Consider the following 27,503-nt stretch of genomic DNA (forward strand, 5'->3'; position numbering starts at 1 on the left):
GACACAATGAGGGACCCGGCCCTGCGCCTGTCCTGGACGCCCCAGGGGAGAGGCAGCACCCAGTGCACTTCGGTCCACCAAGATTAGAGCTGCCTCAGGGGTTTGGGCAAGTGCTGTAAGGAATGACTAACTCTGCTCTGGGGTTAGGAGCCGTCATCAAAAGCCGAATAATGGGAGAATCACCCCCACACGTGCATGTCTTTGCCCTGATGCATAATTGCGAACTGCAGCGACCTGGTTTTGGAGACCTGATGGCGTCAACAGGGAGGCCTTTCCCCTGCAAGCCCTAACCATATGGCTCCTCCTCTGAAGGATGCCTGAGTTTCAGCTGTAAAACCTGACAGAGGTACCTGGAGCGCCATGGGGAGCAGTCTGAGCCCAGCCCAGACTGGCCTCAGGGCAGCGCAAAGGAGCAGGACGAGAGAGCTCTGTCGGTGTGGCTGCACAGCTGTGGACCCTGCTCGGGGGACAGACAGGGTGTGAATGACAAGGATGGACGTGGACCCCAGAGAACTGAGAAACACCTTTTCTGAGGCACCAAAGACGACCCCTTCCCTCCTGTGAGCACCCAGAGGACTGAACTTGCCAGGGTGAGGGGGTGAAATAGCCATCTCCAGGCACACTGAGGCAAAGGCTTCAAATGGGAAGGCAAAATGAGCAGAATTACAGATGATACAATACAACCAGTACTCTCACAGAATAACCCTTTTCTTCCTTAGTCAAGTCAAAAGAAACCAACTACAAATTTGATTCACTTTTTCACAACTCCATGCAAAAACACAGACACAGAACCAAACAAACCGTAAAGAAAAACATCACAATCCAATCACAGAAACCTTAAACAAAAAGCTCCATCAAGAGACAGAAACACACATACACAGGAGGCTGCTCATACAATTTGCTTCTCCACGACTATTCCATGCCTGACTTCAGCAGAAAGACTAAAAAGTCATAAGAGTCAGCCAAGTTCACTGTTACAGGTTACTCCCACAGGGTCACCCTCTTCTTCAGGAGCAGGACAAGGAAAATCATGGTGGGAGACCCTTACAGATATGGCCAGGAGTCATCTCTGCAGAACGTTTTTCTTGGTGGTTACTGCCACCATGGACAGAAGCTGAAAGCAGCAGGGTGGGGGTGCCACTGGGTGGACCAGGGTTCTCAGGCCTCAGCAGGGTCCTGGCTCTGCCCTGGGCAGTCCCACCTCTCTCCAGGCTTCTCCAGGTCCTGTCTGAAAAGTGGGAACACTATCCCTAGGCTCTGGAGGGTCACTTTCCTCTACAGCAGTGTAGTACTTCATGGTTCTAATATTAATCATGTTGTAAACTCAGCCACTATGTCCAAGAAGAACAAACTTCTTTTCATGGGCAAAACTCTGTGGTTTTTTACTCTCTGGGGCCATGTCCCGTGATGATATCAATAGAATTACTGCATGTAAGCTCTGGGAGTTGGTGATGGAGAGGAAAGCCTGATGTGCTGCAGTCCATGGGGGTCGCAAAGAGTCAGACACGACTGAGTGACTGAACTGAACTGACTGAAATTCAGTCACTATTTCCAAGAAGAGCAAACTTCTTTTCATGGGTAAAACTCTGTGGCTTTTTACTCTCTGGGGCTATGTCCCATGATGATATCAATAGAGTTGCTGCGTTTCACTCTTAAAGCTTGTTTTTCAAAAGATCTGATCCAAACAGATAACTCACAGCTTGCCCATGGGAAAGGTGGGGGGACACTATGCATTTCTGGTTCCATGTCAACTAGGGAATGAAATGTACAAGCGCTCCCTAGACTGAGGTTGGGGCTGCAGAGACAAGAAGTCGAACTGAACTCCCCAAGCAGAAACTGAGGCTAACTGTGGGGCATGGTGTCAGGACTGCACTGACGGAGAGAATCCTCCTGCTTGCCAAGCGGGCTCCACCCTTCAAGTAGGATGGGGCAGTGGTTGAGAGCAGGCCTCTCAGGTTGGCCAGGTCTAACTTTACCCCCACATTTGTGACCGAACTTCTCCAAGGCTTCATTTTCTCATCTGTTGAAATGGGACGTACTTTAACTTCACTGGGCTGTGAGCAGAACTATAAGGGAGGGGGTGCAGAGTGATCCACAGTGTCAGGCCGTCAGTGAGGCTCCTACATGACGAATCCATCAGCTCAAAAAGCTTTCCTGGAGCTCCCTGGAAGCAAGGGGACTCTCTCTGGATGGTCCAAGTCCAGGGTCACTTCAGCCCACCCACTTCTACAGCCACACAAAGGATTCTCGTGTGAACACCTTCCACACTTCTGACCCAGCCTTGGCCTGCACTCCCAGTTTGTATCACATTCTCTGCCTTAAGCGGAATTATTTTACCTTAGCCTGTTGTATTGAGAGCAACTTTTCTGTCACCTCTATTTGACACCTGCAGAGCCACAGAACCCTAATAAATAAATCTGCTCTGGAATCATGCCCCCGGGGGCTCAAGAGGAAGAGAGGAAGGGGCGGGTGGAGGAAGACAGCAGTGACTCCACCAGAATGTGGTGACCTCATTTGGTCCCAGAGATAGATGTGGATCCAGTCCCTCCACCCGAGCCTCAGAGCCACACTCTGGCCGGGGCCCCGGCAACCTTCCCATCCCGCCTCTCCCTCCCTGCCATAGGAGTGTTCCTTTTTCAGAAGCATACGAGACACCGGGCCCAGTGGGCATAACCAAGGAGCTTGTTTGTACATTAAAACATTTCACCCTTCACTTGCACCAGACATTTTTTTTTTTAACATTCCTAAATTGATATGCACTTCACTTCACTCAGCCCCAATAGGATCTCATCTATGTTTTAAAAAAATCAAGACAGGAGAATCAGAGACTGTTAGAACTGGAAGGGGCTTCTGAGAGGACATGAACAAATACTGTGATTTCACAGATGAGAGAACCGACCCGCTTGCCTTGGGACACACAGCTCAGATGTGAGAGGAGAAAGCTCTCCTGAGCCACCCTCACCGTGCAACAACCCTGTGGCTTTGGTACATCCTTAAATACACTGGTGTATGATTCAGTATCGGTACATGTTGGTATGTGCACTGGTATACACTTAAAACTCCACAAATCAAAATGCTCCAAAAACCAAGTAAGCCTGTTACCTGCCAGCCATGCTGTGCTGTCCTAATGGCCCTCATTAACCCCTGGAAACCTGGTGTAGAGCTAGACCACTTCCAGGAGATCAGCCCAGCAAACGGGGAGGGGGGGTTATACAAAAATACAGGTGTGCCAGGGACTACTAGGACTTCATAAAAGCCCAAACAGAAAGACTCATAAAAGCCCAAGGAAGTAAACCCATGGATGACTTTATCAGAACACGTGGCATTCTCCCTAACCAGTTGCCTCAGCATCAGGACTGCCCCATTCGGGGTGATCGCTCTGTCCCTGTGAGCATTCAGCATTCACTGCTGACAAGTGATTAGGTCTAATTAGGGCTACAGCAGAGAGACCCCTTCAGACAGAATCCGGACCCTCCTGCAGAAGGAAACAGGGCCATCTGCATGCAGAGAGGCTATCAGTCCTTTTTCCCTACACATTTCAGGAAATTTTAGAGCTTTGTTGAAGAAGTTTTCATTTTTTAAATATAAATTTGAAAGCAATTCTCAATGACTCCAGCTGAAACCAGGCATTGGGACAAGCCTGTGGCCTATGCAGTAATGCTGACTGGCCCTGCATCTGCCAGGCACTGGGATCTCTAGGGAGAGCCCCAGGGCAGACCCTTGGGCTTCCAGCGTGTGTTCGCTGAAAAGGGGCCTCCAGTGGTAGGTCGGCGAGGGGATGGTGCCAGCCAGCAGCCCAGGACACCCTGGACTGTAAGTGAGAGTTGCCAGGGCCTCCCGGGCAGCCTGGCTCGGCCCCTGCTCTCCGTGGATAGCAGGTCACACTATTTCTCTTTAGGATCTAATTGTAGGGCCCAGATGTCATCATGGGTGATGCCACATGAAATAAACCAGGAAACAGCTGTTTTTCAGGCCAGCTCAACAGTATCTTCACCACCATGTAAACATTCCTCTATCTACCGTCTCTCTGAAGAACAACGCACATCTCAACCGTATCCGCCTGGCCTGTGGATTCAGAGGGAAATCAATACACAAGTGCACACGTGCACCCGGGCATGGATGTGCGTGCCCAGGAGTCAGAGTGAGTCTGTGTGCAGATCCAGACAGGCAGCCCCCAAACTCTGGCCCCTCCCCCCACTCCTTCCAGACCAGCTTCCTGCCTCCAGGACAGAGGTCAGAGAGGCTTGGTCTCTGTCATTGCCGGGACAAGCCCCCTTTCTTCCCAGGGCTTAGTTACTGCACCTGCAGCTATTGGTCAGTTTCATCTCTAAGACCCATTTACCTCTGACCTGACAGGACTGCTGTGAAGAGGAAACACCCACAGGTTGTCTGGTTTTACTCTCAGCACCAAGGGGGTTTTCCTCACATGTCCCGCCTCCAGCTCGGCAAACAGAGCAGGAGGTGAGCAGTACTGTGAAGTCACAGCCCACCCTTCAGGAGGGTGGCCAGGAGGCCAGTAGTAGGCCTGTAACAACTGGTTCCAAGTCACCTCCAGGCAGAGCACCCTGGGGAGTACAGCAGCTCCAGAAGGGAGCAGCCCCCGGGACACCCTGGCGACCCTTGCCAAGTAAGCCCGGAGCTCGACAGGCCCCTCCTGGACAGGTCACACTGACAGCCTCGCTCACAGATGTCTGGGGCCTCTAGGAACCTGGTTCCCCTGTTCTCCACAGGACGCACTTTCTTGCACACTCAGGGGTCTCTTTGAGCGTTTCCCTCTGTGCCCCAGCAGCCTAAAGCGTCTCACTCTTTCCTTTCAGAGGCAGGGGTGGGGGCGGTCAGGTTAGATAACTGAGCAGTGGCAGGATCATAGCTGCCTTCCTTGGGGACAGGGGCTCCGCAGCCAAGATCTTGTGTTTTTATCTCATTTTCATGACAAGCACGAGCAGCGCCATGACGTCCCCTGGAGGAATTTGCCTGTGCTTGCTAGGGGTGACACGTTCAGCCGTCACAGGCTAACAGACTCTCGTTGCTGTAAAGAAGCCAGGCTCGTGCTGGAGAATGTGGGTCAAGGCCAGACCAAGGTTTCTCTGTCTAAAGCAAGAATCATGCCATGCCAGCAAATATTTCTGTATGACCAGCAACAGTGGGAGCACAGCATCCCCACGAGGGCTCCCACCCCAGCAGCATCACCAGTAATGTCAGGGGCCTTCTTCTGGGTCTCTAAGTATTTCATTAAATTAAAAAAAACTCCACCCCCAACAAAATACAGCAAGTTTTCTGAAAAGTTACACTGCTTCCTAATCCTGCGGATCTCAAGGCTAATCTGAAATTCTCAAGAATCCTTGAAAAGTCTCAAGGCCCAAGCACCAGCCAAGGAGGGGGGTCTCTCCTCCCCTGGGATAGGAACCACTCATTTGCTCACGTAACTTCTCAGACTTGGAAGCCTAAGTCAGTCTTTGCAAACTCTTTTCTCACACCATCACAGTATTTCCTGCTTAGCGGAAGCCGATTTTTCCTGCAGAGGCCTTAGGAGTTCCCCATGCCCAGCCTCTTCTTCATGAACCCATTCCCAGCATCGCAGTGGCACGAGTCAGCTGTCTCCGCCCCAGATTCAGGCCCACTCTCAGACAAGTTCCTTCTCTCGGAGCCACCACGTCTTCTCAGTGTGACAAAGGGCTCATGTCTGTACCCACTCTCCCTTTCCACTTTGGGACCTTCTGAGGAGAGTAGGACTCGAATATATCCTTCATTCAGACCACCCAAGACTTGCTCAAGTCCAATTCCCATCACCTCTGTGCTCGGCATTCCCACGAGCGAGCAAACAGGGCACCGTGAACTCTCTGCTCTCCTGGCAGCTGGCATTGTGCCCCCAATTCTCAATCTTCTCATTGAGGCTCCTCCAAGGTTGTGTGGCCAGGGCTGACCTTGGTGACAGCAACCACGTGTGCACAGGAAAAGCACAGGGATGGCTCGAGCAGGCAGGACACCAGCTGTCTGCATAACTGCCCTGCATGGGGATGGTCCTGATACCAAGCCCAGGGATTCTGATGACAGGCTGTGTTAAGCATTATTTTAGAGCACAGACTGAAACTGTTTCCCACATAAGCCCTTTCCCCATTCCCATTTGTAAAGGCAAGTGCCCCCAAATCATGGCATCCTCTAGAAGTCTATTTTTAACTTCATTCTTGAAACTAGCACTTCTAGCTTTAGCCTGGTCCTGGGCAAACCAGCCAAGGACTGCACGACGCAGAGGCCAACTGAAACATGTAACCTGGAAAAGAAAAATCAATCAAACAACATCACTGGAATTTCCAAACAGTTTAGATTAAAAAGCATCATTTGGAGGGAAGTGTTTAAAAAGTCTGTCTTCCAGTCTAAGAATATTCATGCAGAATTAAATAAATCTTCTGAGTTGGTTCAGCTGCTTCTTTAAAAGGTACAGTTCAAACAAAGAGGAAACTGCAATGCTGTCTTGGCTAAGACACATATTGCGGGAAAAGACAAGAGGAAAGCAGCACGAACAAGTTTCAAGGAAATCAAATGAAAATACAGGCATCTCACAAACACACCACACAGCACATGCACCTCACACCATGCCATGTGGAAGGAACAGGCGTCAGAGGTCTTGGGAGAAGAGTCTCCCGAAGAGGAAGTTCCAGCTCAGCAGTTTACCGTGATCTTTAGCCCTGCGTTGGCGAAAGCAGCAAAATCTCCTTTTCTTCTTATCCTCTTTTAGCAAGTCGGCCACTGTGACCCCTTCAGTGGAACACAGGCAATTTCATTATGCTTCAGTAGAGGGCAGCAACAGCAACGCCAGCAGGCGTGAGGAAGCTGAAGGCGGCCCCATCTGCCGGCTCTGACAGGCGAACCCCAAATCTGCCCTCCTCCCACGGAGAAATCTACAGTTCAGGACCTGACAGGCAGTGAACGTGCGCCTTCTGCGGCTAGTATACTGTAACGCCCGTCTTCAAACACCTGTCCTACGCAGACACAGAGAACACAGTTGTGGACACAGTGTGGGAGGGAGAGAGTGGGACAAATGGAGAGAGGGGAACGGAAACCTACCATTACCATATGTAAAACAGCCAGTCAGTGGGGATTTGCTGTGACACTGGGGGCTCAACCCAGTGCTCGGTGACTACCTAGAGGGTGGGAGACAGGATGGAGGTTCAAGAGAGAGGGGACATATGTATACCTGTGGTTGATTCATGTTGATATATGGCAGAAACCAGCACAATATTGTAAAGCAAATAGTTTGCAAAAAAAACCCCAAAACTACCTGTCCTAAATACACAACCAACTAACCCACTCTGGACAAATGTTCCCAAGGTTCGGCTTCCCCTCTAGGAAGGGCATCAGGGAGAGGGCACATCAGCAGGAGTCCTAGGTGCTGACTGGCTCTGCGAGTCCAGCCAGCATCACCCTATGCAGCAGGACATGGGGTTAAAGTAGTGGGCTCTGGAGCTAAACAGACCAGGTCTAATCCCAGCCCTCCCACAGACTGGCTGAATGACTGTGGATGTGTTACCTAACAGTGTTAAACCTCAGTTTCTTCACTCGTAAGATGTTAATAACAGTCGAACCTACACTTAGAGAGTCGCTCTAAGAGGTGAACACTACATACAGTGAAATATAATGATACAAACACTGGCGAGGCACACTCAACCATGAAAACTCCCTTGTCTGGGTCTCAAGACAACGATTCCAGGGTCTCCAGCCCCAGACAGCTCTGTGACACAAGGGCTGCTCCAGGCTGGCGAATCTCTGCAGTAGAGGCCACATGCCCCAGGACAGCGCAAGGGCAGCAGAAGGAATGGTGAATGGACACAGGGAAAGCTTTCACACACGGCTGGTGGCAGTGGGAAGTGGTGTCACTCAGCATAACGCTCACATTTCTGAAACGGGCCTCCTCTGGGACCCAGAAAAGCCATTCATGGTCATCGCTCCCACAGGACCCTGGGCACCAGTGGCCACACAGGTAAGGCATTTGGGGGTTAGAGGCAATGAATGTGCAGGCTACAGCAAAGCCTTGGTTCAAATCCCGGCTCTGCAGCAGTCATGCGGCCCCGAGAGGCTGCTTCGTCTCTCTGTGCTTCATTTTCCTCTTCTGACAAGGTCTCACCGCACAGTGGTGTTAGGAGTAACAGACTCGTGTGCCCATAGCCCTGAGAAGAACGTCTGGCACAAAGGAAGCACCTGGTTAATGTGAGCGATGACCCGGTGCTCTTTCATTCAACAGTCAACCACTGGGAGCTCGGACCTGAGACAAAGACCCTGCCAGGTGCCAGCCGCCCCGTGCAGAGCCCTGCTTCTGCCTCCATGGAGCTCCCAGTCCTGCGGCAGAGGAAGACAGCGATCACGTGAACAAGCATAAAACCACAACTCTGGTGGCTGCTGTAGAGCCCGTATGCGCTGTGGACCATACCGTCCACTGTGGCAGCTTTAAACCGGCCATTTATTGAAAACAGCCAAAGTGTTGTTTCAAAACACGGAAGGATATCCACAGAACATGGTTCAGTGAAAAAAGACAAGTGGCAGGGCCATCTGTGCTGGGCGATCTAGTGGTGGGGACCAGGGAGGGTGTTGTCTGTGCAAAGGTAGGTTCTCACGTGCCCAACTGAGGCCAGAAAGAGCAGGCTCCCAACTGCCAAACCTGCTTCTCTCTAAGGAGAGGATGAACGAATGATCATGCTCCATACACCTCGGTATTACATGACTTCCTTACAGTGGGCAAATAGCACTTATGTAATCAAGGTATATTAAATACAAACACTGCCCTGAGTCAGAGCTTCACAAACCTGGCTGCCTCATCACAGTGGCGCAACCATCATGAAGTCCGTCTCCCACCGTCTCCCACCGGCTCCCAAGAAGCCAGCCCCCGGTGAATGATTGCTCCCAGGACCACCCGGGGCTGGGGGCGGGGGTCTCCCATAACCTCAGCACTGGGCTCCCTGCAGAGAGGGCAGTTACCCTGGATGTGTGTTTACCCTATGCAGCTCTAACTGCTGCTGTTTGCTTGACAGCTTTTAATTGAATGTTTTCCATTTTGAACTTGCACCCTGAGGTGGTTTAAGCGTGATGAAAGCAGTTTTGTAAATCAACATTTGAAGACACAACCTTTTTCAACAGGACCAACAAATGTCCATGCCTTGTGCTCGCACACAGCTTTGCCATCTCTGGTTTTCTGCCCACCCCAGAAATCAAACATGGCTGTAAAAGGCATCAAAGTGACACATACAGGCGGGAACTGACAGCTGTGACAACCTTGTGTGCCGAGGGGACAGCATCCCAGTGGGAGGCAGGCAGGGACAATGCTCACAAGCCTCCAGGACTGACCTGATGAAGAAAAGACAGGGTTCCCCCCTGCATTCAGGGTGTCCTGGAGTGTCAGGGTGTCCTCCCCTCCCTTCTTCGGGGCATCCTACATCCCCACTGACAGGGATTACTGATCATCCATAGTCCCCTCAGGAAAATGCCTTGCCTTTCTGGCCAGAGTTTTAGAATGAGCTTCCTTTAAAAGGATTTCATTATTTTTAATGCTTTTTTTTTTTTTAAGGACTAATCACTGACAATGAGAAGAGTTTAAAATAGAACGTGAGGCTTTCAGATCTTAATGGCCCCAGCAAAACTCCATTGTTCACTCAGAAGCAGCTGCATACGTCTAAAAAATCACTTTGAGATTTGGCAGAGTTTCTTAAGGAACTTGAAGCTCAGCAAAAAGTTAAATAAATTATCCTTGAAAATATCCCATATGCTCAGGAACTAACTTCCAAGGGAATCTTGTCCATTCAATTAATTGTGTAACACTAGCTTTCTAACAGCAAATGTAGGGAACAGGCATCATAAATAATCTGTGGACACACAAAGCCAGAGCTACCTGTCACTGTGGCACCAGACAGCCCTAAAGGTAGGGACCCCACTGCCTCTCCTCTGTCTCCTTCCAAGTGTGACACTTGGTATGGTGGCATTCAGGAGCCCCCACCCTGGTTTCACACTGAAACCTGCAGGGAGCCACATCTGGGTCCCGTCCCCAGTGAATCGGCATGGGGGTGAGGCATGGCACCAGGATGCAACCCCAGTCCCCAGGTGACGGTCACGCACAGCCAGAGTTGGGCACCACATGTACAGACAGTGACATGTAGTAGATCAGAGAGAAAAGATAATGCGAGCACATCTCCAAGTGCTTGATTTGACATCTGTTGTCCGACGCCAAGGTAGAAACAGACTTCAAGGGCCAGCAAATTGCTATATCTCGAAAGTGACTGAGTTGACAGATTTATTTTCTATCAATACTTGAGAACCTTGGAGTTCTTGAACAGTATGGAAGAGGATGTCCTCTCTCTGAGTTTGGGTAGGGATCTAGTAGAATGTCCAAAAACAATTTTGTTTCAGGTCAAGTTTTCCTGGAGCTTGATGACCACAGCAGCAGCAAGTCCTCTGACAGCTGTGGCAACTCCTACCAGTTATGGAACACTTAATCCTCATGACAACCCTGTCATGAGGCAAATATCTTTCTCCACTTCCAGCAGGAAAGGAAACTGGGGCTCAGTGATGTTGGGTAATGTGCCTAGTGCTCTAGTCCAAATTCTAAGTCACTCAACTTGATTGTAGCCACCTCCAGAGAAGGGATGTGGCCATGCTCTCCAGGCCCACCCTTGTCTTCCATGGGCTTATGACACCTGCTGTTATCAACGGTCCCCTCTGTCTAGGCTGACCCTCAGCCATCAGGGAGGCCTCTTCTCACACTTACTCAATTCCTCCATGTCTGGGAAGAAACCATCCCACTGCATCCCCAACCCAAGTGAAAAAGACACTCAGTGGAGTCAGCATCCCGCGGGCACAGACAGGAGCTCCCCCCACCCTTCCTCAGGGAGGACACAGGGCAGGGCTGGGGTGTGGGGTGAGCCTCACAAGCTCGGGGAGGATACTGGCAATGCCCACACTTCACGGGCTGCTGACAGGTACAGAGACCAGACGTGGCGTGTGCGGGTGGTAAGTCAGCCACTGTCAGTGGGTGAGGAGGACCACAGAGGCGAACCCCTCCTCCCTGTGTTTCTGTGACAAGGGGGAAATGGCTGGCAGCCACGGAGGCCCCAGTGAAACCCTGGCAGGGCTGCTCCCCCAGGAAGTCTGGGCCGCAGGGGAATGCATCGCTGGGAGGGGGCTTGGGGCTCTCTTCTCAAGTCAGTTAAACCTCAGCATGGTTCCCACAGCCTCAGATTTATGTTTCCATTCCCAACCCTGATCCACTGGGGGTCTGGAACTCTGAGGCCGGGAAATACCAGTCTCCTGGTATAATGTCCGCTCCACAGGACACCCCAGCACCTGGCAAACGAGCCCACACAGAGTCGGCGTGCACCAGAAGGAGCTGCCATTCCAGACCAAGCGCTAAGCCAGTCCTGCGTGCTGATGCAGAGCCTCGCTGCGCAGAGCAGAAGCCACGACGCTGACATCCCTGAGACACAGAGCAGCTTTCTGGGGATCGGCGCTCCCATTACACAGTGAATTCTGAGGCTCTGCAACTTTCAAGGGGGCTTGGTTTCCCTCCTTGCTTATTAAGAAATACACTTCGGGGTTTTGAACACGTGTACCACTCTACCTTGTTTATGCCATTTCATTAGCGTGAGAAGCACTCCCCGCAACCTTCGACAACCAAAGGCTACACTTGTCCCTCAGAGCGCGGCGGGGACACAGCCTCTCCCACAGGGCCTCCCCTGCACGCCCCTCATCCCACATCCCCACGTCCTCCTTGGGCTCCCATGGCAGACTGCGGGCCCTTGGTTACAATGCCAGCTTCTCTGCTCTGTCTCACACTAGGTGCTCTGGGAAGGTCTCCTCAGGCAGAGGCATTGATTTTGCCATCAGACGTTTCCTCACAGGCAGAAGCAGGACACAGGAAATGCACTGGACCCTAAGAGCGACCGGGAGACACTGGCTCAAGTCCCTACTCCTCAAATCACAGGCCACAGAACAGCTCCAGTACAATGATGTTGGCTCCACGAGGTGGACCCTGTCTGTGACTAGAAGGGGGAGCAATGAGGAGACGAAACGACATCTGCCTGCAGGAGGGCCCTGGCTCAGCCCCTACAGGACACACCGATGCTGACAGAACAAGGGGCCCTGCTTGGAAGAAGGGACAAGACCTTGGCTGACCTATACACAACAGGTGACATGCTGGGCTTAGGAGAGCGGGGCAGGGAGCTGGTGGGGCCCTGCGGGCAGCGCCAAGGCCACAGCCTGGGAACCAAGAAGAAAACAGCGGGACAGGCAGCCCTGAGCTGCAGGCTTGTCCCTGGCCTCGCTGCAGGGACAGGTGCTCTGTGAAGGCCATGGGATTCTGCAGTAACCCCCTCCCTAGGCAGAGCTGGGCCAAAGATGTGTAGATACTCCTTACACCACGTCATCAGAGTCTTCAAAACTCTCATCTCATAGTTGAGGAACCTGGTCTAATAACATGCTCCCTGGTTCCTTCACCCTCAGGGGGCGGCCCCCAGGCTCTCCTTGAGGAGGCAGCAGTGCAGCCTGGGAAGCAGGGGGCCTGCACACACCTGCTCGCCCCTCCGCCTCCCCCAACCATGAGCACACAGGATTGAGTCAAGTGCGCATCCCTGATGACAAGAAACACTCTCCACAGAAGCAGAGACTCAGAGTCCCAGGCTCGGACAATCGCGAAGGCCAACTCGGTCAGGCACGGGCTCCACCCTGGGTCTCAGCCTCTGCTCACCCATTCTCCCTGCACATGCCTGGGCTCCAGCCATAGGAATAGCCCTTCATGGCCTCCCTGAGCTTTCGTTTGCCCACTTTCATGTCCTCCTCACACCACTGCCTCAACTCGGAATGTTCTGCCTGACACATCTCAGGTCCATCCATCCTTCAAGGCCTAGGGCCCAGGGCCCACTCTTCAGTCCTAGACGATCGTCGCCAGCCCCCCTCCACCACCCCCCGCCGTCAGCCCCCGGTACACGGTCTGCCTCCTCTCGCGACCTGCACTCATGTGTCCTGGTGCTACGTTCACTAGGGTGTGGTCCCGTCCTCACCACCCCAGGAGTCCTCCAGGCATCCGCACGGCCTTGCTGAACGGAGGCCTGACTGCATACGGTCTGAGGGTTCTGTGTGGGACCTGCTCAGTCATCTTCCATGGGGCAGGGCCTAATCTGGTTTCCCAGGCCTCTCAATGGACGAGCACCCTAGGTCTCTACTATCAACTAGTCTAGATTTAAAACCCATCACAAATGGCTTAAGTCAACTCTACTGTTGAATTTCAATTTCCCTTTTAGAGGCACAGACCATCTCAAGAAGAGCAGGAGCAAGAAAAGCATATGCTAAAAGATGCTTTGGGTGACAGTGGCAATCCCAGTGGACTGAACACAGGCCTTCCTGCTACAGGAAGGTGCCCGGCGCCCAGTGTCCAGTGTGGGGGACCAGCCGGGTGTGCTCTGGAGCGGCCGCATGGGCTCTCATGCCTCCTAACACTGCCCTAAACACTGAACTGTTGTCTTCCGGCGGGCGAAGAGCTGAGAATTTGGCGTCCCATGTTTGGTGCAAATGGAAGCCACTTCAAGGAGCTGAGGGGTGGAAGTGGCCCTACTCTTCAAGGTCCCTTCCAATAACTCGTTCTGAATTGGAGGACCCACAGTTTCATCTCCTCTGATACAAGGCACATTCCCATCTTAACACACCCTTGTCCCAGAGCTAAGGCTTATTGTATTCCCAGGGCACAAAGTGCAGCCAGCTGATCCTCTGCAACCAAAAAGCCACAAGACAAGATACATATCTGAACCCCGCGCCCCAGGCAGAAATGCAGAGTCAGTGCAAATGGGCTCTCTGATGTGCAGGCCGACAATCCAAAGAGCTAGAGGGTGCTCTGGGTCTCAGAGCAGAAGAGATACCTGCCGCGGGTGGGCATCTGAACAGCACATCGGCCCTATGGGTCCCGAGCAGCAGAGGCGCCACTTACTATTTCGTTTGCTCTCCTCGCCTCCTTCTTCTTCATTCTCAGGATCAATGTCTTCTGCTTGGGTGATCCAGTCCAAGTAGCCCTTAAGATCCTCTTCCAGCTGCTGCTTCTCCCGGAGCTTCTGGAAGTCTCCCCGTGCTTTTGCTTTCTCCCTTTCCTTCGAGAACTCTCTGAAGCGGGCAAAGAGAACAGGCACTCGTCAGGACGTCCCCAGGAGCTGCCCTGAGAGCCATCTGCCCGGCCGCACAGCAGTCTCGCGGCAGGACACACGGCACCAAGTACAGCCACACGAGCACACAAAGGGGGCCAGACACGCGGACAGGACACACGACAGTGCCTCCCAAGCAAGACTGTGGGGGTCAGAGCTGCAGAGACCACGCCAACGCACATGCACGCCCCTCAGAAAACCAGCACCCCTTAGGAGCTTTGCACTCCCAGTGAGCTGAGGCCCCAGATACCATGTGCTATCGTAATAGGCCCTTGATCCCCCAGCAGGGGCCTCAGAGATGTCCCCCCTCCCGCAGAGCCTCCTCAGATAGCGGGCACAATGCTTCAGAGAGAAAGGACCCAAGGGGGCCAAGCTGTGCTCCTAGAGGGCTTCTTCCATCCTTGGAGGTAACACTCAGCATCCTAGTGTGTACTGGCCCCTTTGTCCAAACCATGAGCCCTGAGATCCCACCCCCACCCTCTGCAGATCCAGCCAGAGTAGTGGACAGGCTCAGAGCAGAGAGCCTGTCCCCACCCAGACAGCCCCGCTCCACGCTTCCCAGACAGGAAATGGAGCACCCGTGAAGCAGTTATCTTTCTTAACTGTCGCTTCTTGCCATGATCTTTCCCACCAAAGTCCTCCCCATAGGAGGGGAAAAGGGAGCATGATTTGTTGCCCATTTATGGGAACACCTGCCCTGGAAAGGCTCTGGCAGACGAGGAAATGTTCCCAACTGTTCATGGTTTACTCAACTTTTCCTGTCTGCAAGCATGGATCTCTGCATATATACAGAATCCCACATTGGCTGAGGCAAGGCAGGAAGTCAGGTGGATGATTACCCAGTTCTCATATACAAGGAACCATCTGCATTTCCAACCGTGAACTGTTACAGGAGCCAAGGTATGCGTGGTATGGATTTAGGAAGTACGATTACAAAGCTGCTAAGAAAGGAGATGCGACAACAGGCAGTGCAGCCCCTGCACAGAGACCGCTGGATGCCGATGGCCGCCACGTCTGCCTTCCTTCCAGTCTAAAGCCAGCACGTCTCCCCTGCCAGGACCTCGTTAACCCAACCCAACCGAGGAAGAGCAGGTGACCTGCCTAAAGTCAACCTCTCCTCCCTCTCTCCCTGCCCTCCCTCAACTCTGGGCTGTGGATGGGCTGAAGAGACACTTGAACACCCAGTGACACTGATGCTTCGGGTGAGAAACCGGATTCCTCCCCAAGGTGCCGGCTTCTGCCCACCCCCTCTAGAAAGGACACCTTCACTGCCCCTAAGTTTTTCAGATGCCCCGGGATCTGTCCTTTCTGCTAGAGCTGGTCTGTCCCACCTTCACCTGCTGAGAATTGAGGAGGGGGCAAGGCTGTGGGGCATCCTGAGCCTGGCTCTCGGGGGAGCCGACTCAGGGGGTTCTCGGGGTGAGCTGAAGCCGATCAAGGCCTAGAGCCTCCTGGGGAGACACTTTCCCTCTCAAAATGAAAGGCCTCTGAAGGCAGCACCTTGCTGCTCACAAGAACCATATCCTGAGAACAATATGGGGCTTCTCATCCTTGGCTTCCAGAGATACCAGACCTGAATAATTCATTCCTGGGCAGGTTCACGAACTGAATCTGAACTCTGAAAATGTCACACCGGAACCAGAATCTCCTCCTTGAACAAGTGGAGGGCCTGGAGTGTCACGTGTCAACGTGAAAATGCGTCACATAATCTGTTCTCTTAAACACATTGTAAAGACCAAGTCTGTGGGCCTTCAAGTCTATTGTTTACCAAAAGTAGTAGTTGTTGTTCAGTCACTACCTCGTGTCTGAATCTTCATGACCCCATAGACCACAGCACGCCTGTCTCCCCTGTCCTCCACTAACTCGCACAGTTTGCTCAAATTCATGTCCACTGAGTCAGTGATGCTATCTGACCATCTCATCCTCTGCCGTCCTCTTTTTCTTTGGCCTCTAATCTTTCCCAGCAGAAGTATCCCAGCATAAACCTTTCTCTGAGTTTGACTCTGAACTCAAGAGTACTCAATTCACATGAAAATGTATAAACAGGGTATTCTGATTCTGGTTACATATCTCATCTGAGTTCTTAAAAAAAAAAATTACTAAGATAGCAGAAGAGTCGCTCTTAAGTTTCACAGGGGATTTGGCTTTAGCAACACATTTCATTAAGTCTTTTTACATCAGAAATTCAAAAGACCTTCTAACAAACTGCATCACTGTTGTGTGCACATTCTGGTAGTTGGGACACAGCAAAATACACCTAAGTAAAATCCTTTTGTGACTAGAATTTCTGAGACTAAAAAACACTGCCAAGTTCTGGCTTGTAGCCCATTTACTGTAAATACTAAAAACTATTATAACTGTTCATGTAACAAAACTGTTCATATAAACTCTCTGAACTGATTTTAGACAGTTCTGAACAGTCTGTATTCTGCTAATAATTCTAATTCTAAGTATTCTGCTAATACTTAGCAGGCACGTAACCTTTCCTGATTTGGACAGAACTGAGACTGACAAGGCATAAATCTCCTGTCGGCTCTGAGATGAGGCGGAGGAGAAGGTGCAGGGAGTGGGCTCTTTGTGACAAACTCAGCTGCCCCATCACTCCTCTCAGACCACACTGGGCTCTAAGTCTGAGACCTGGACTCTGTGCCCCACTCTGTCACTTCCTGTGTCTGAGCTTCAGTCTCCTCACTTGCAAAACCGACATGCTACCTGCTCTCCTGTCTCACAGGGACAAAGTCAGACATTCAACGAGATACTATCGTGAACATCACAAAGCCCTGCACAAACATCAAGTTCAAAAGTATAACATGTAGTTGTCGAATCTGGGTATAATAAAAGGCAACTGGAGGAGGTTTCTCACATACTGAAAGGAGAAAAATTGCAAACAGCTCTGAATGGGCTCTAAGCTACATGACGCCAGGGGAACTGAGGGAGACACAAACGGACACGTGGGATCCTGGGGCATGGAGTGACCTCAAAGAGCCAGCAAGTACCCCATCAACCCTGTACTGCTCTCTGCTCAGTGGAAAACAACTCATTCACAACAAACCCTGCGTTCCGTAACATCTCACCTGAGCCCACTGGAACGTTATCAACTTCAGTGGACAATGAAAACAGTTTTCCATTTCATGGAAGAATCTGTCATTCTAGAAGCCTAGTACTAAGGGACTAAGTAACACTCACTATTATAAAAGTTAATTTAACAAGTCTACTGGTAGAAACCACCAGACTTTCACAAGAAATTTCACTAGAAATCTGACAACTCACATGTGAGAGAAGCCTACCTGTTGCAGATAAAGTCAAAGTTGCTCAGTTGTGTCCAACTCTTGAGACCCCATGAACTATATATAGTCCATGGAATTCTCCAGGCCAGAATACTGGAGTGGGTAGCCCTTCCCTTCTCAAGGGGATCTTCCCAACCCAGTGATCGAACCCAGTCATCGAACCCAGGTCTCCTGCATTGCAGTGGGATTCTTTACCATCTGAGCCACCAGGGAAGTCCAAGAATACTGGAGTGGGTAGCCTATCCCTTCTCCAGGCGACGTTCCTGACCCAGAAAATGAACCAGAGTCTCCTACACTGCAGGCAGATACTTTACCAGCTGAGCTATCAGGGAAGCCAAAGGGAGATTTTAAAAGTGCTTGGAGAAAAAAACACATATATTGTATTACCCTTTGGATGCAAAATAAGAGAAAATAAGGAAACCTTAACCGAATGGCAACCCACTCCAGTGTTCTTGCCCGGAGAATCCCAGGGACAGAGGAGCCTGGTGGGCTGCCATCTCTGGGGTCACACAGAGTCGGACACGACTAAAGTGACGCAGCAGCAGCAGCAACTGAAGGTTAAAGCACAAAGGGATGGAGACAAGGGACTAGAGGGCATCAAGTAGGAGTGACACTAAGTATACCTTTTTCTATAATCTAACTTTTAGAATCATGCTAATATTTTACACATTAAATTCTTAATTAAATCAACAAAGATAAGATGGAGAGAAAACACCCTTAGAGTAGAAGTGAAATAAATGAATCTGATTGTTCTTCAAATGAGTGTCATAACCACCCTGACGGAGAGAGACACAACTAGCTCAAGTAGTTTATGAACATTTGCTGTACACTTTTATCATCTGGGTAGGGCTGGGATGAGGGTGGAACCACAGACAAATGCTGAACTCTTTTTAGTAAGCTTGTTTGTTTGCAGTGAGTGATATGGATGAAATCTTGCTGAAACGATATTAGATATACTATAGGATTTGGCATCCGGTCCCATCACTTCATGGCAAATAGATGGGGAAACAATGGAAACAGTAACAGACTTTATGTTACTGAAGCACTGAAGATGGTGACTGCAGCCATGAAATTAAAAGATGCTTGCTGCTTGGAAGAAAAGCTATGTCCAACCTAGACAGCATATTCAAAAGCAGAGACATCACTTTACCAGCAAAGGTCCGTAGTCAAAGCTATGGTTTTTTTCCAGGAGGCATGTATGAATGTGAGAGTTGGATTATGAAGAAAGCTGAGTGCCAAAGAACTGAAGCTTTTGAATTGTGGTGTTGGAGAACACTCTTGAGAGTCCCTTGGACAGCAAGGAGATCAAACCAGTCCATCCTAAAGGAAATCAGTCCTGAATATTCATTGGAAGGACTGATGCTGAAGCTCCAATACTTTGGCCACCTTATGCAAAGAACTGACTCCTTGGAAAAGACTCTGATGCTGGGAAAGATCCAAGGCTGGAGGAGAAGGGGACAACAGAGGATGAGATGGTTGGATGGCATCACTGACTTCATGGATACAAGTTTGAGCAAGCTCCGGGAGTTGGTGATGGACAGGGAAGCCTGGTGTGCTGCAGTCCATGGGGTGGCAAAGAACTGGACACGACTGAGTGACTGAACTGAACTGAGGATTTCACAAGTGAGTTCATGTGTCAATGCACTTGGGAGCCAAGGTTCTCCCTGTAGAAGGAGGGACACAGAAAGATGGGAGAGGGACAGTTAGAAAGAACCCTTTGGGGATGGACTGCAACTAGGATGCTGACATGAATTCATGATTTCTAAAGATGTACACATATGATTATATGTATGTAAATGTATCTACCTCCTAGCTCTGTCGGAAAGACCTAGAAACAAAGACATTGCCACTGCTGGTAGCTATGAGCACACCTGGCATCCAGATCTTGGTCTCTAATACTATTTCCCATATAAAGATCAGTAGACTTTTGAGAAATGGCTGATTCCAGGGATGAGGCAGGGCAGATAACAGGACTAGGAAGATAAGAAAGTGCTAAAAAAAAAAAAATGAAAACAAAAGCAAAATGTGATGGAATATGAGAAGCCACTGGCCATAATCTGAGCCCCCGAATAACTAAAAACAGTAAAGAATTTTTTTAATACTAAAAAACCAGTCCACACCCCTTACAGATAAATTAAAAAGCAGACACAATATTAATAATAAGTGATTTTGAGTAAAAGATATCTGGATTGTTTACTAAGCTGTTCTTCTTCTTGCAACTTTTCTTGTATGTTTGAAATCACTTCCAAGAAAAATTTGTTGACGTATTTGGAAAACGTAATCATTCTGAAAGTGAAAGTGAAAGTGAAGTCGCTCAGTCGTGTCTGACTCTTTGCGACCCCATGGACTGTAGCCTACCAGGTTCTTCCATCCACGGGATTTTCCAGGCAAGGGTACTGGAATGGGTTGCCATTTCCTTCTCCAGATAATCATTCTAATCAACTGCAAATTTACATTGTTTTACATTCATTTCCGCTTACCAGGTAGACTATAGGCTTACTCCCTGGTGGCTCAGAAGGTTAAGAATCCACCTGCAATGCTGGAGACCTGGGTTCGATCCCTGGGTTGGGAAGATCCCCTAGAGAAGGGAACAACTACCCACTCGAGTACTCTTGCCTGGACAAGTCCATGGACAGAGGAGCCTGGCGGGCTACAGCAGTCCATGGGGTCACAAAGTCAGACACGACTGAGCAACTTTCACTTTCACAGGTTTATTGCAGGAGTGGACAATACTGTCCATTTCTTTCTACATCTCTCTCTCCTCCATGCAGCGCCTGCCTCAAGCAGGCATGCAGGTAGAATAAGACAACACACAGCAAAATGAGCTCTACTCCTTAAGAGACCAAAATGCACCAGGACAGAAAGCCCACGGTTCCTGGGATTGTCCAGAAGCCCAAGAAAAGTGTGTCCCATAAGGAGCAATCTCCCTGCCAGCTGGACCTGACAACTGCCACGGGTCTCACTCTGGCCCATGTGCGCACATCTTTCCCACCCACTGCGGCAGCTGGAGGGGCTGCAGCCAGAGCATTTCCTTGGGGTTTGTCTCCCTCCTGGCAGGTCACCATCAGTGCACTCCGGGACTCCATCCTGGTGTCATCCTGCTCAGAAGGCCTCGGGGCCACTCACTGCTGTCCTCAGGCATCAAGGCCAAACAGCCAGGTCCAGCACTCAGGGGTTTTCAGCCCTCCCCCACCTGCTATTCCAGCTTTATCTCCACTCCTCACAGATGTACACCTTGTACTGTGGCTACACTCTTCTCTGCTCCACCAACCCTATGAGCCTTTGTCCACAGAGCTCCATCCACCTGAGCAGCCTTTGCCCATTCTGAATTCTAGCTCCCTCGTCAAGACCCAGCCTTCCCTGGTCACCCTAGCCAAAGAGCTCTTCCCTCCTCGAGAGCCCTCTCCACACTGAGTACCAGCCATGGATCTGAGTGTACACCCTCCACCTGCCAGCCTCCTCAGAGGTGTCCTTAACAGAGCCCCACACAGTCCTCAAACCTCATCCTCGCTGGAGAGTATGGACAGCGAGGGAAAGCTGGTGTCACTCTCTCTATACAGAAACTGAGGACGGGGAGGCCAGTTAGACAAGCCCATCCAGCTCTTGAATCCACCCTCCTAAGGACCTCAACGTGGGCCACAGGAGGCAAAGGAGGAAGAGAGTAAGTATATGAAGGGATTAGGATAGAAGTCAGCTTATAGTCAGGCCAGGAAAGGGCCTATATTCTTGCCTAGAGAATCCCTATGGACAGAGAAGCCTGGGCAGGCTACAGTCCAAAGGGTCACAGAGTCGGACATGACTGAAGTGACTTTGCACACACACACATAATCAGTCCAAGAAGGGCCTTAAATCCCAAACTGAGAGCTGTGCTTCCCTGTAGACAACAGGGAACCAACAGAAGGTCTGACAGAAGAGAGTTGCCATCAGCTTTGTTTTACAGGAGTGATGGGTTAAGATGAGCTCGTATAAGGAGAAATTCTGGTGAGGAGGTCAGAAGACAAGGAGTAAACCCTGGGCGATGGACTACATTTAACATCAATAGGAATGCGAGTCAAATTACTTTTACCTGGAAGTAAAGGGGTGGAAGGGTGACCTCCACCCCTTCCACGTGGTCTCCTGGGGCTGGCACATCCACCACTGTCTTCTCAGCTACCAAGGACCTTCCTGTGGGGGGCAGATGACGCACCACCTGCCAGGTGAACATTCCCTGCCTAAGTGTACGGGCAAGAAAGGCAAACAGGAGGCCAGATGGAGAAGAGATGCCACAGAGGATCCATATCCCTGGTCCTCATCCTCTGGAAGGCTCTGGAAGCAGACCTGCTGTGTGCCCCCCAGGAGAGGCTGGACATTGCAGAAGACTGCTTTCAGCACAACAGAAGGGAAAATTTTCTAATAATCCAAGTCTACCAAAAATGGTAGAGCTTCCCTGGTGGCTTAGAGCATAAAGCATCTGCCTGTGATGCAGGAGACCCAGGTTCAATCCCTGGGTCGGGAAGATCCCCTGGAGAAGGAAATGGCAACCCACTCTAGTACTCTTGCCTGGAAAATCCCACGGATGGAGGAGCCTGGTAGGTTACAGTCCATGGGGCTGCAAAGAGTCGGACACGACTAAGTGACTTCAGTTCACCAAAAATGGAGCAGGAAGCCTTGGAAGCAGCACCTTCCTTGAGGGGTACAAACAGGGCCCTCTGATAGAAGGACTAACCCCCTGGAGGAGAAGCCGGTGCGCAGGATATGGTGAAGACCCTGCCATCTGTCTTCCCCAGGCCCCAAACCTCATCGCCCTCATGTGCCCTGTGCTGTATTTGATCATAGCTGTAACTCGCATCTCCCCGGCTTCCTGAATGGCTCAGAGGGCTGTAGGACACCCCACTGCTTCATTTTCTGCTCCTTCCCCTGGGCAGTGGCCTAGTACCCTGGCAGCCAAGAAGCAGAAAGGCCGAGAGTGATTACTAGACACGGCCGTGAAGGGTGCTGACTGCAGAGCCCCTGTGGTGCTCACAATAAGCAAAGACCTTCAGATGGAGCGCCACCAAGGACAAGCCTGGGCCCCCACCGCCCCCACTCATGATCGTGCTGGCCCTGGATGCCAGCCATCCTCCAGCAGCTCCAGGACGTGTGCCGGCACGGCTGGGGGAGGACTTGGTTTCCAATGGGGGAGCCCAGCAGGCCACGGCCTCTTCTCTGGCAGCAACACTGCCAACACCCTCAGGATCAGGATGTGGATCTGGAGCCCCTGGAGTGGCTTTACAGTCACTGCCCACAGGCCCCATGGTCTCCCGGCGGCGCTCGCAGCACCAGGAATTTCACTCCCATTTCACAAAGGCCCAAAGTGAGGCTCCACAAGGTGATCCCATGTCACACGCCAGGTAAACGCTCTGAACCAGGCTTCAACTCAGGACTCTATTCACAGGATTCGCGGTCCCTCAGCCTCCTGGCTCAGGAGATGTGTAGGCTGGACACTTACTGGTTGGACCAGCGAGGGAGGGGGCAGGATGGAAAGCACCATTTACACTCATATCTTGATTTTGTTTCAGAGCCCCAACTCAGGCTTCCAGAAGGGTGCTCGTCTCCCCACGTGCTGTCCTTCACACTCCAGAATGAGCTAGTCATTCTCCGGGATCCCCTACATAACTCCCAGCCAGGAGTCGGGCACACACTCCTCACTCTGCAGAGAGCTCCTGAACCCTGACACTGCCCAGGGTTTACAGGCCTGCCGCCCAAGTTCTGGGAGCCCTAGCTTAGTCAACACGCCCAGAAGGCAAACACTTGGCCTGAAGCAAACTACCGCCCTGGAATGGCAGCATAGGCCACACCAGTGCAGAGGGATGACGCACAGTCCGCTCTGGAATTTGTTATTTCTCAAATGCCCCATGAAATACATGCGCCACTGAAAATCATGTTGATTTAGAGATGGAGATTTTTTTTTCTTGGGTTGTAATACTATTTGTTTTAACCAAACCCACACAAATAAAATTTCAACAAGCTAAATGCTTTGAAATTTATACACGTAGCACAGAGAAAACACAGACAAGCATGAAAACCTTCAGTGAGCGAGGCCAATGGAATCACTAGGACTCAGATTTCTATTAAAAAAAAATAAAGGACTCAGAAATTCATTAAAAACTAAAACAAACTCGCCACAAAAAGGCAAAGTGGAGGGGGAAGTTGAAGAAGTCACTGATTTTTATCAGCAGAGGCTAGTGTTCTTTAGACCTAAATTATTTCCCCTACACAGAAATACAGAGGAAATAAAACAGAATGAAAGGGTAGTCTGGTTCAAAAAATATTCTGTTTAATTTTTTGGAAAGCATGCAATTTCAGTTTATGTTTGAGGAAACTGGGTGCTTTATTTTTAAAAATCAGGAATAGTGTGCGATGTTTCACACACATAAAATTTGTTAAGTATTGACACTGGTTTAGTTCAAAGTTCATCCAAATCGTTGGCTCTGTTCCAGTTTTTCCTCAACTGCAGAAAGGCAGGAGCAGTCAAAACGTGTTCTTTCTGCATGAAATAAATAGGCCAGAACGGGGGGGCGGGCTTTGGACTGCAGCACCCCATCTCTAAGATCTGATCCCTTGCAGGTAACACCCATGGAGGGTTAAGAGGGCTAACGGGTGACAGCGCTCCTCAACGCAAGTTAGGCGCTGGCCACCAAGAAGTGGAGGGAACTGCCGGCAGGCCAAAAGGACAAGAGCGTCTGGAAGGCCCTTGTTTACACAGCAAGGATGTCCGGAAAAATGTGTAACAAGCACACTTCCAATCACCCAACTACATTATGACTATTCTTTGGGAATGCACTCCTGAAACAAACCCCACGGGGAATCCCTATGTAAAGGGATCGTGGACCTTCTCATTTTCCTGTTTGCAAAGATTTGGGAATATTAAGAGATTTTTCTCAAAGCGATCCTCCCCTTTTCATGTCCTTGGCTGCTTTTATTGACATCAACGTCCATGAAGATATGTTATATAGAATAGAGTTAACATCTTTGGGGAGATGAACCATTTTGAAGGGGTGTTTCCTAGCTTTTAATGACTAGGGTGAGTTATTTGCTGTGAACGGCAGGTGGGCCACCTGAACACACCAAGCTCGAGGCAGGATGGCATTTACGCTGCCCCAGAGGCATTTACGCTGCCCCAGAGGAGGAAGCTGGGTATGGATGGAGGGGACAAATGCATGGTCTGTCTGCTCTTTTCTCTTTCTCCTGGTCCTTTCTGACCACTCCCTGGCTTGAACCCTGTGCTCCAGCCATCCTTATATTCCCTCATTTTCTCAAAGGCATCGTTGAGCTCCAGGCTGTGCTCTAAGTGAGGCTCAACCCAACTGCTTCTCCAGATATCACACCACTCGGCTGGGTCAGCCTACAGAAACATTTCTCCCATTTGCCCTGCAATTTGGTAATCTATATTCTCTCTGTAAGAGAGACTGTGAGCTCTGCGATGGAGGGGCTGTATCTGTCTCATCCCTGTATATTGGTTCCTTATCACAAATTCTGGCCATTAGTAGTTGCTCAACAAGAACAGGCTAAATTTAATGCATGGTTTTATAGGCTCAGGTCTTACATTAATGATGACCATGTCAAAGACTTGGGTTGTGGGCTCCGCATGGGATGTGCTGTGTGTGTGCTCAGTCGCTCAGTCCTGTCCAACTCTTCTGCGACTCCACGGACTGCAGCCCACCAGGTGCCTCCGTCCGTGGGATTACCCCGACAGGGATACTGGAGTGGGTTGCCATTTCCTCCTCCATACCTGACCACCAATCCTCGAGTAATTTTTTCTGTCACCTGAAACAGCACCCATTGTTGTCACAAAGTACCAAAAAACTGAGCCAACCAGAGTCCTAAACAAGTTTAAGAGGTCATCCATGGGAATAAAGTATCTCAGAATGAAATACATTCCTTTCACCACATTCCCCTGTCTGAGGACAGAAGAGCTGTTATTTTCTTTGAAGAGTCAGCTTCCATGGCTACCAAAGACATTTCCCTAAATGATAAGAATCCACGGGGGCTGCAAACTAAAAGTCACAGACTTCTTGTTTCAGCTTGTTTCCATAAAAAAACATGCTTTAAGAGGTGTTCTTCAAAAACACAGGCCTCTTGCCTGACATCATCTTTTCCCTGTGAAATGCATCAATCAAGGGAGCCCTGACAACATCACATCTTCTCATGATGGCTTCAAATACTGCTCCTTAAGAAGTCATTGAGAAGCACACCTTGCTAGACTTACCAGATTTTGGTTTAAAAAAAAAAGTGAGAAAAACATGTACCAGAAGTATGATTTGGGAGGGTGGCAAAGTCCTTCAAAAATCATCACGTGGGAAGAGACCAGCAAGCCCAGGGCCTGTCTGGCTTCTGCACCAGAAGAGCCTGCTGCTAAGGGCCTGGCTAAAGAGCCTGTGGAGGACAGAGGGCTGTACCACCCATGCAAAGGGCAGCTGGGGGATCTGCCGAGGAATGAGCCCCAGGAAGAAGCTGGAACTGAGCCCACCAGCTGGGAGGTCCTCAAAGCAATCCCGGTAGGAACTCCAGTCCAGGTCCCACTCACGTCAAAGGCAGACCACCTGGAGAGAGGCACTAAAGGAGATGAGGCCCCTTTCCTCCCATCCTGAACGGCAGGATGGGCGAAGCGCCCTTTCTGAACCATCGGACCTACTTGAGAACAAGGGGAAAGCATCCTATTACTGGGGTGACTTCGGGACTCAGAGATTGCCTCCCCCAGTAACAGGATCCCAAAGGACTTCTTGAGCTAGAATGGAATTTGTTCACAGCAGTTTTAAGAGGAAGAACAAACCAGTTTCTCTGAAGTCTTCATATTCCCCAATTCCCCTTAACTTTGAGAAATTAATTTGGGGCAAGAGACAGAAACTGGAAGGGCATGAGGAAAGGAACACCTTGGGACGTACCAGCACAGAGCCAGTCTGCTAGATGGGATCCCGGAAGGGCACCCCTCACCACACACAGAAAGAGCCTCCAATGATGAGAAAGCAGCCTGGGCTCTGGAGTCAAGCCGATTCAGATCTCAGCCCCAGCTTCCTCAGAATTCCTTCCTTACGAGCTGTGTGACTTAGAGAAAAACAAACCCTCTCCAAGCTTTGCTTCCCTCACCTATAAAATGAAGGCGAAAAACACTGTACTTGAGTCCTTGAGAAGACTGAATGAAATCAACTATATAAAGCACCTAGCCCAGTGTTAGGCACAGATGTGTATAGAACTGATATAGTGACAACAATAAGAAGAAATAAAGAAAAAAATCTCTCACATGATCCATACTCCAGAGTTGACAATGCCACAGATCTCTCTTCATCTGAGAGACACTGACCCACAACCATCTTCCACCTGGTGTCCTGGACTCCCAACCCCTCCCCTCCTCCCCGACCCCACGCCCCTGCCACAGCCCCCAGCCTCAGAGCTCTCCTCATTCCACTCCACCCAGAGAGGCACTTTGCCTTCCAGGGCCAGCCCACCTCATCATCTTACTGCTCAAACACCTCAACAGCTCCCACGAATTAAAGACAAAACCCTGACTCCTTCACTGGGCACCCCTAGCTACCCATCGGCTCTTCTGCCCTCCATTCCCAGCCAGCACAGAGCATCCGGCAGCCCCACTGGCCAACTCACTGGCCCTGGAAGCACGTTCTGCCCCAGGTCCTGCTCCCTCACCACTTCCAGGATCAGGGATGCGTCCTCCTTCCTTGATATCCTTTAGTCAGTTCAGTTGCTCAGTCATGTCCGACTCTTCACGACCCAATGAACTGCAGCATGCCAGGCCTCCCTGCCCATCACCAACTCCAGAAGTTCACCCAAACTCATGTCCATTGACTCAGTGATGCCATCCAGCCATCTCATCCTCTGTCGTCCCCTTCTCCTCCTGCCTTCAATCTTTCCCAGAATCAGGGTCTTTTCAAATGAGTCAGCTCTTCACATCAGCTGGCCAAAGTACTGGAGTTTCAGCTTCAACATCATTCCTTCCAATGAACACCCAGGACTGATTTCCTTTAGGATGGACTGGTTGGATCTCCTTGCAGTCCAAGGGACTCTCAAGAGCTGTCTC

At 50.5% G+C, this 27,503-nt stretch overlaps 1 protein-coding gene across 2 annotated transcripts in view; it reads right to left on the reverse strand.

Moving 5' to 3' along the window:
* CACNA1D (calcium channel, voltage-dependent, L type, alpha 1D subunit) overlaps positions 1-27,503 on the reverse strand; it is a 349,684-nt gene that overhangs the window by 96,761 nt on the left and 225,420 nt on the right. For both annotated transcript variants that reach the window (XM_010851679.1, XM_010851678.1), the window contains exon 10: positions 13,958-14,127. In XM_010851679.1, the coding sequence (XP_010849981.1) occupies positions 13,958-14,127 (170 nt within the window). The remainder of the gene's footprint in view (positions 1-13,957; positions 14,128-27,503) is intronic.

This window comes from Bison bison, unplaced genomic scaffold (genome assembly GCF_000754665.1).
Source record: "Bison bison bison isolate TAMUID 2011002044 unplaced genomic scaffold, Bison_UMD1.0 scf7180017864304, whole genome shotgun sequence".
Lineage (NCBI taxonomy): Eukaryota > Metazoa > Chordata > Mammalia > Artiodactyla > Bovidae > Bison > Bison bison.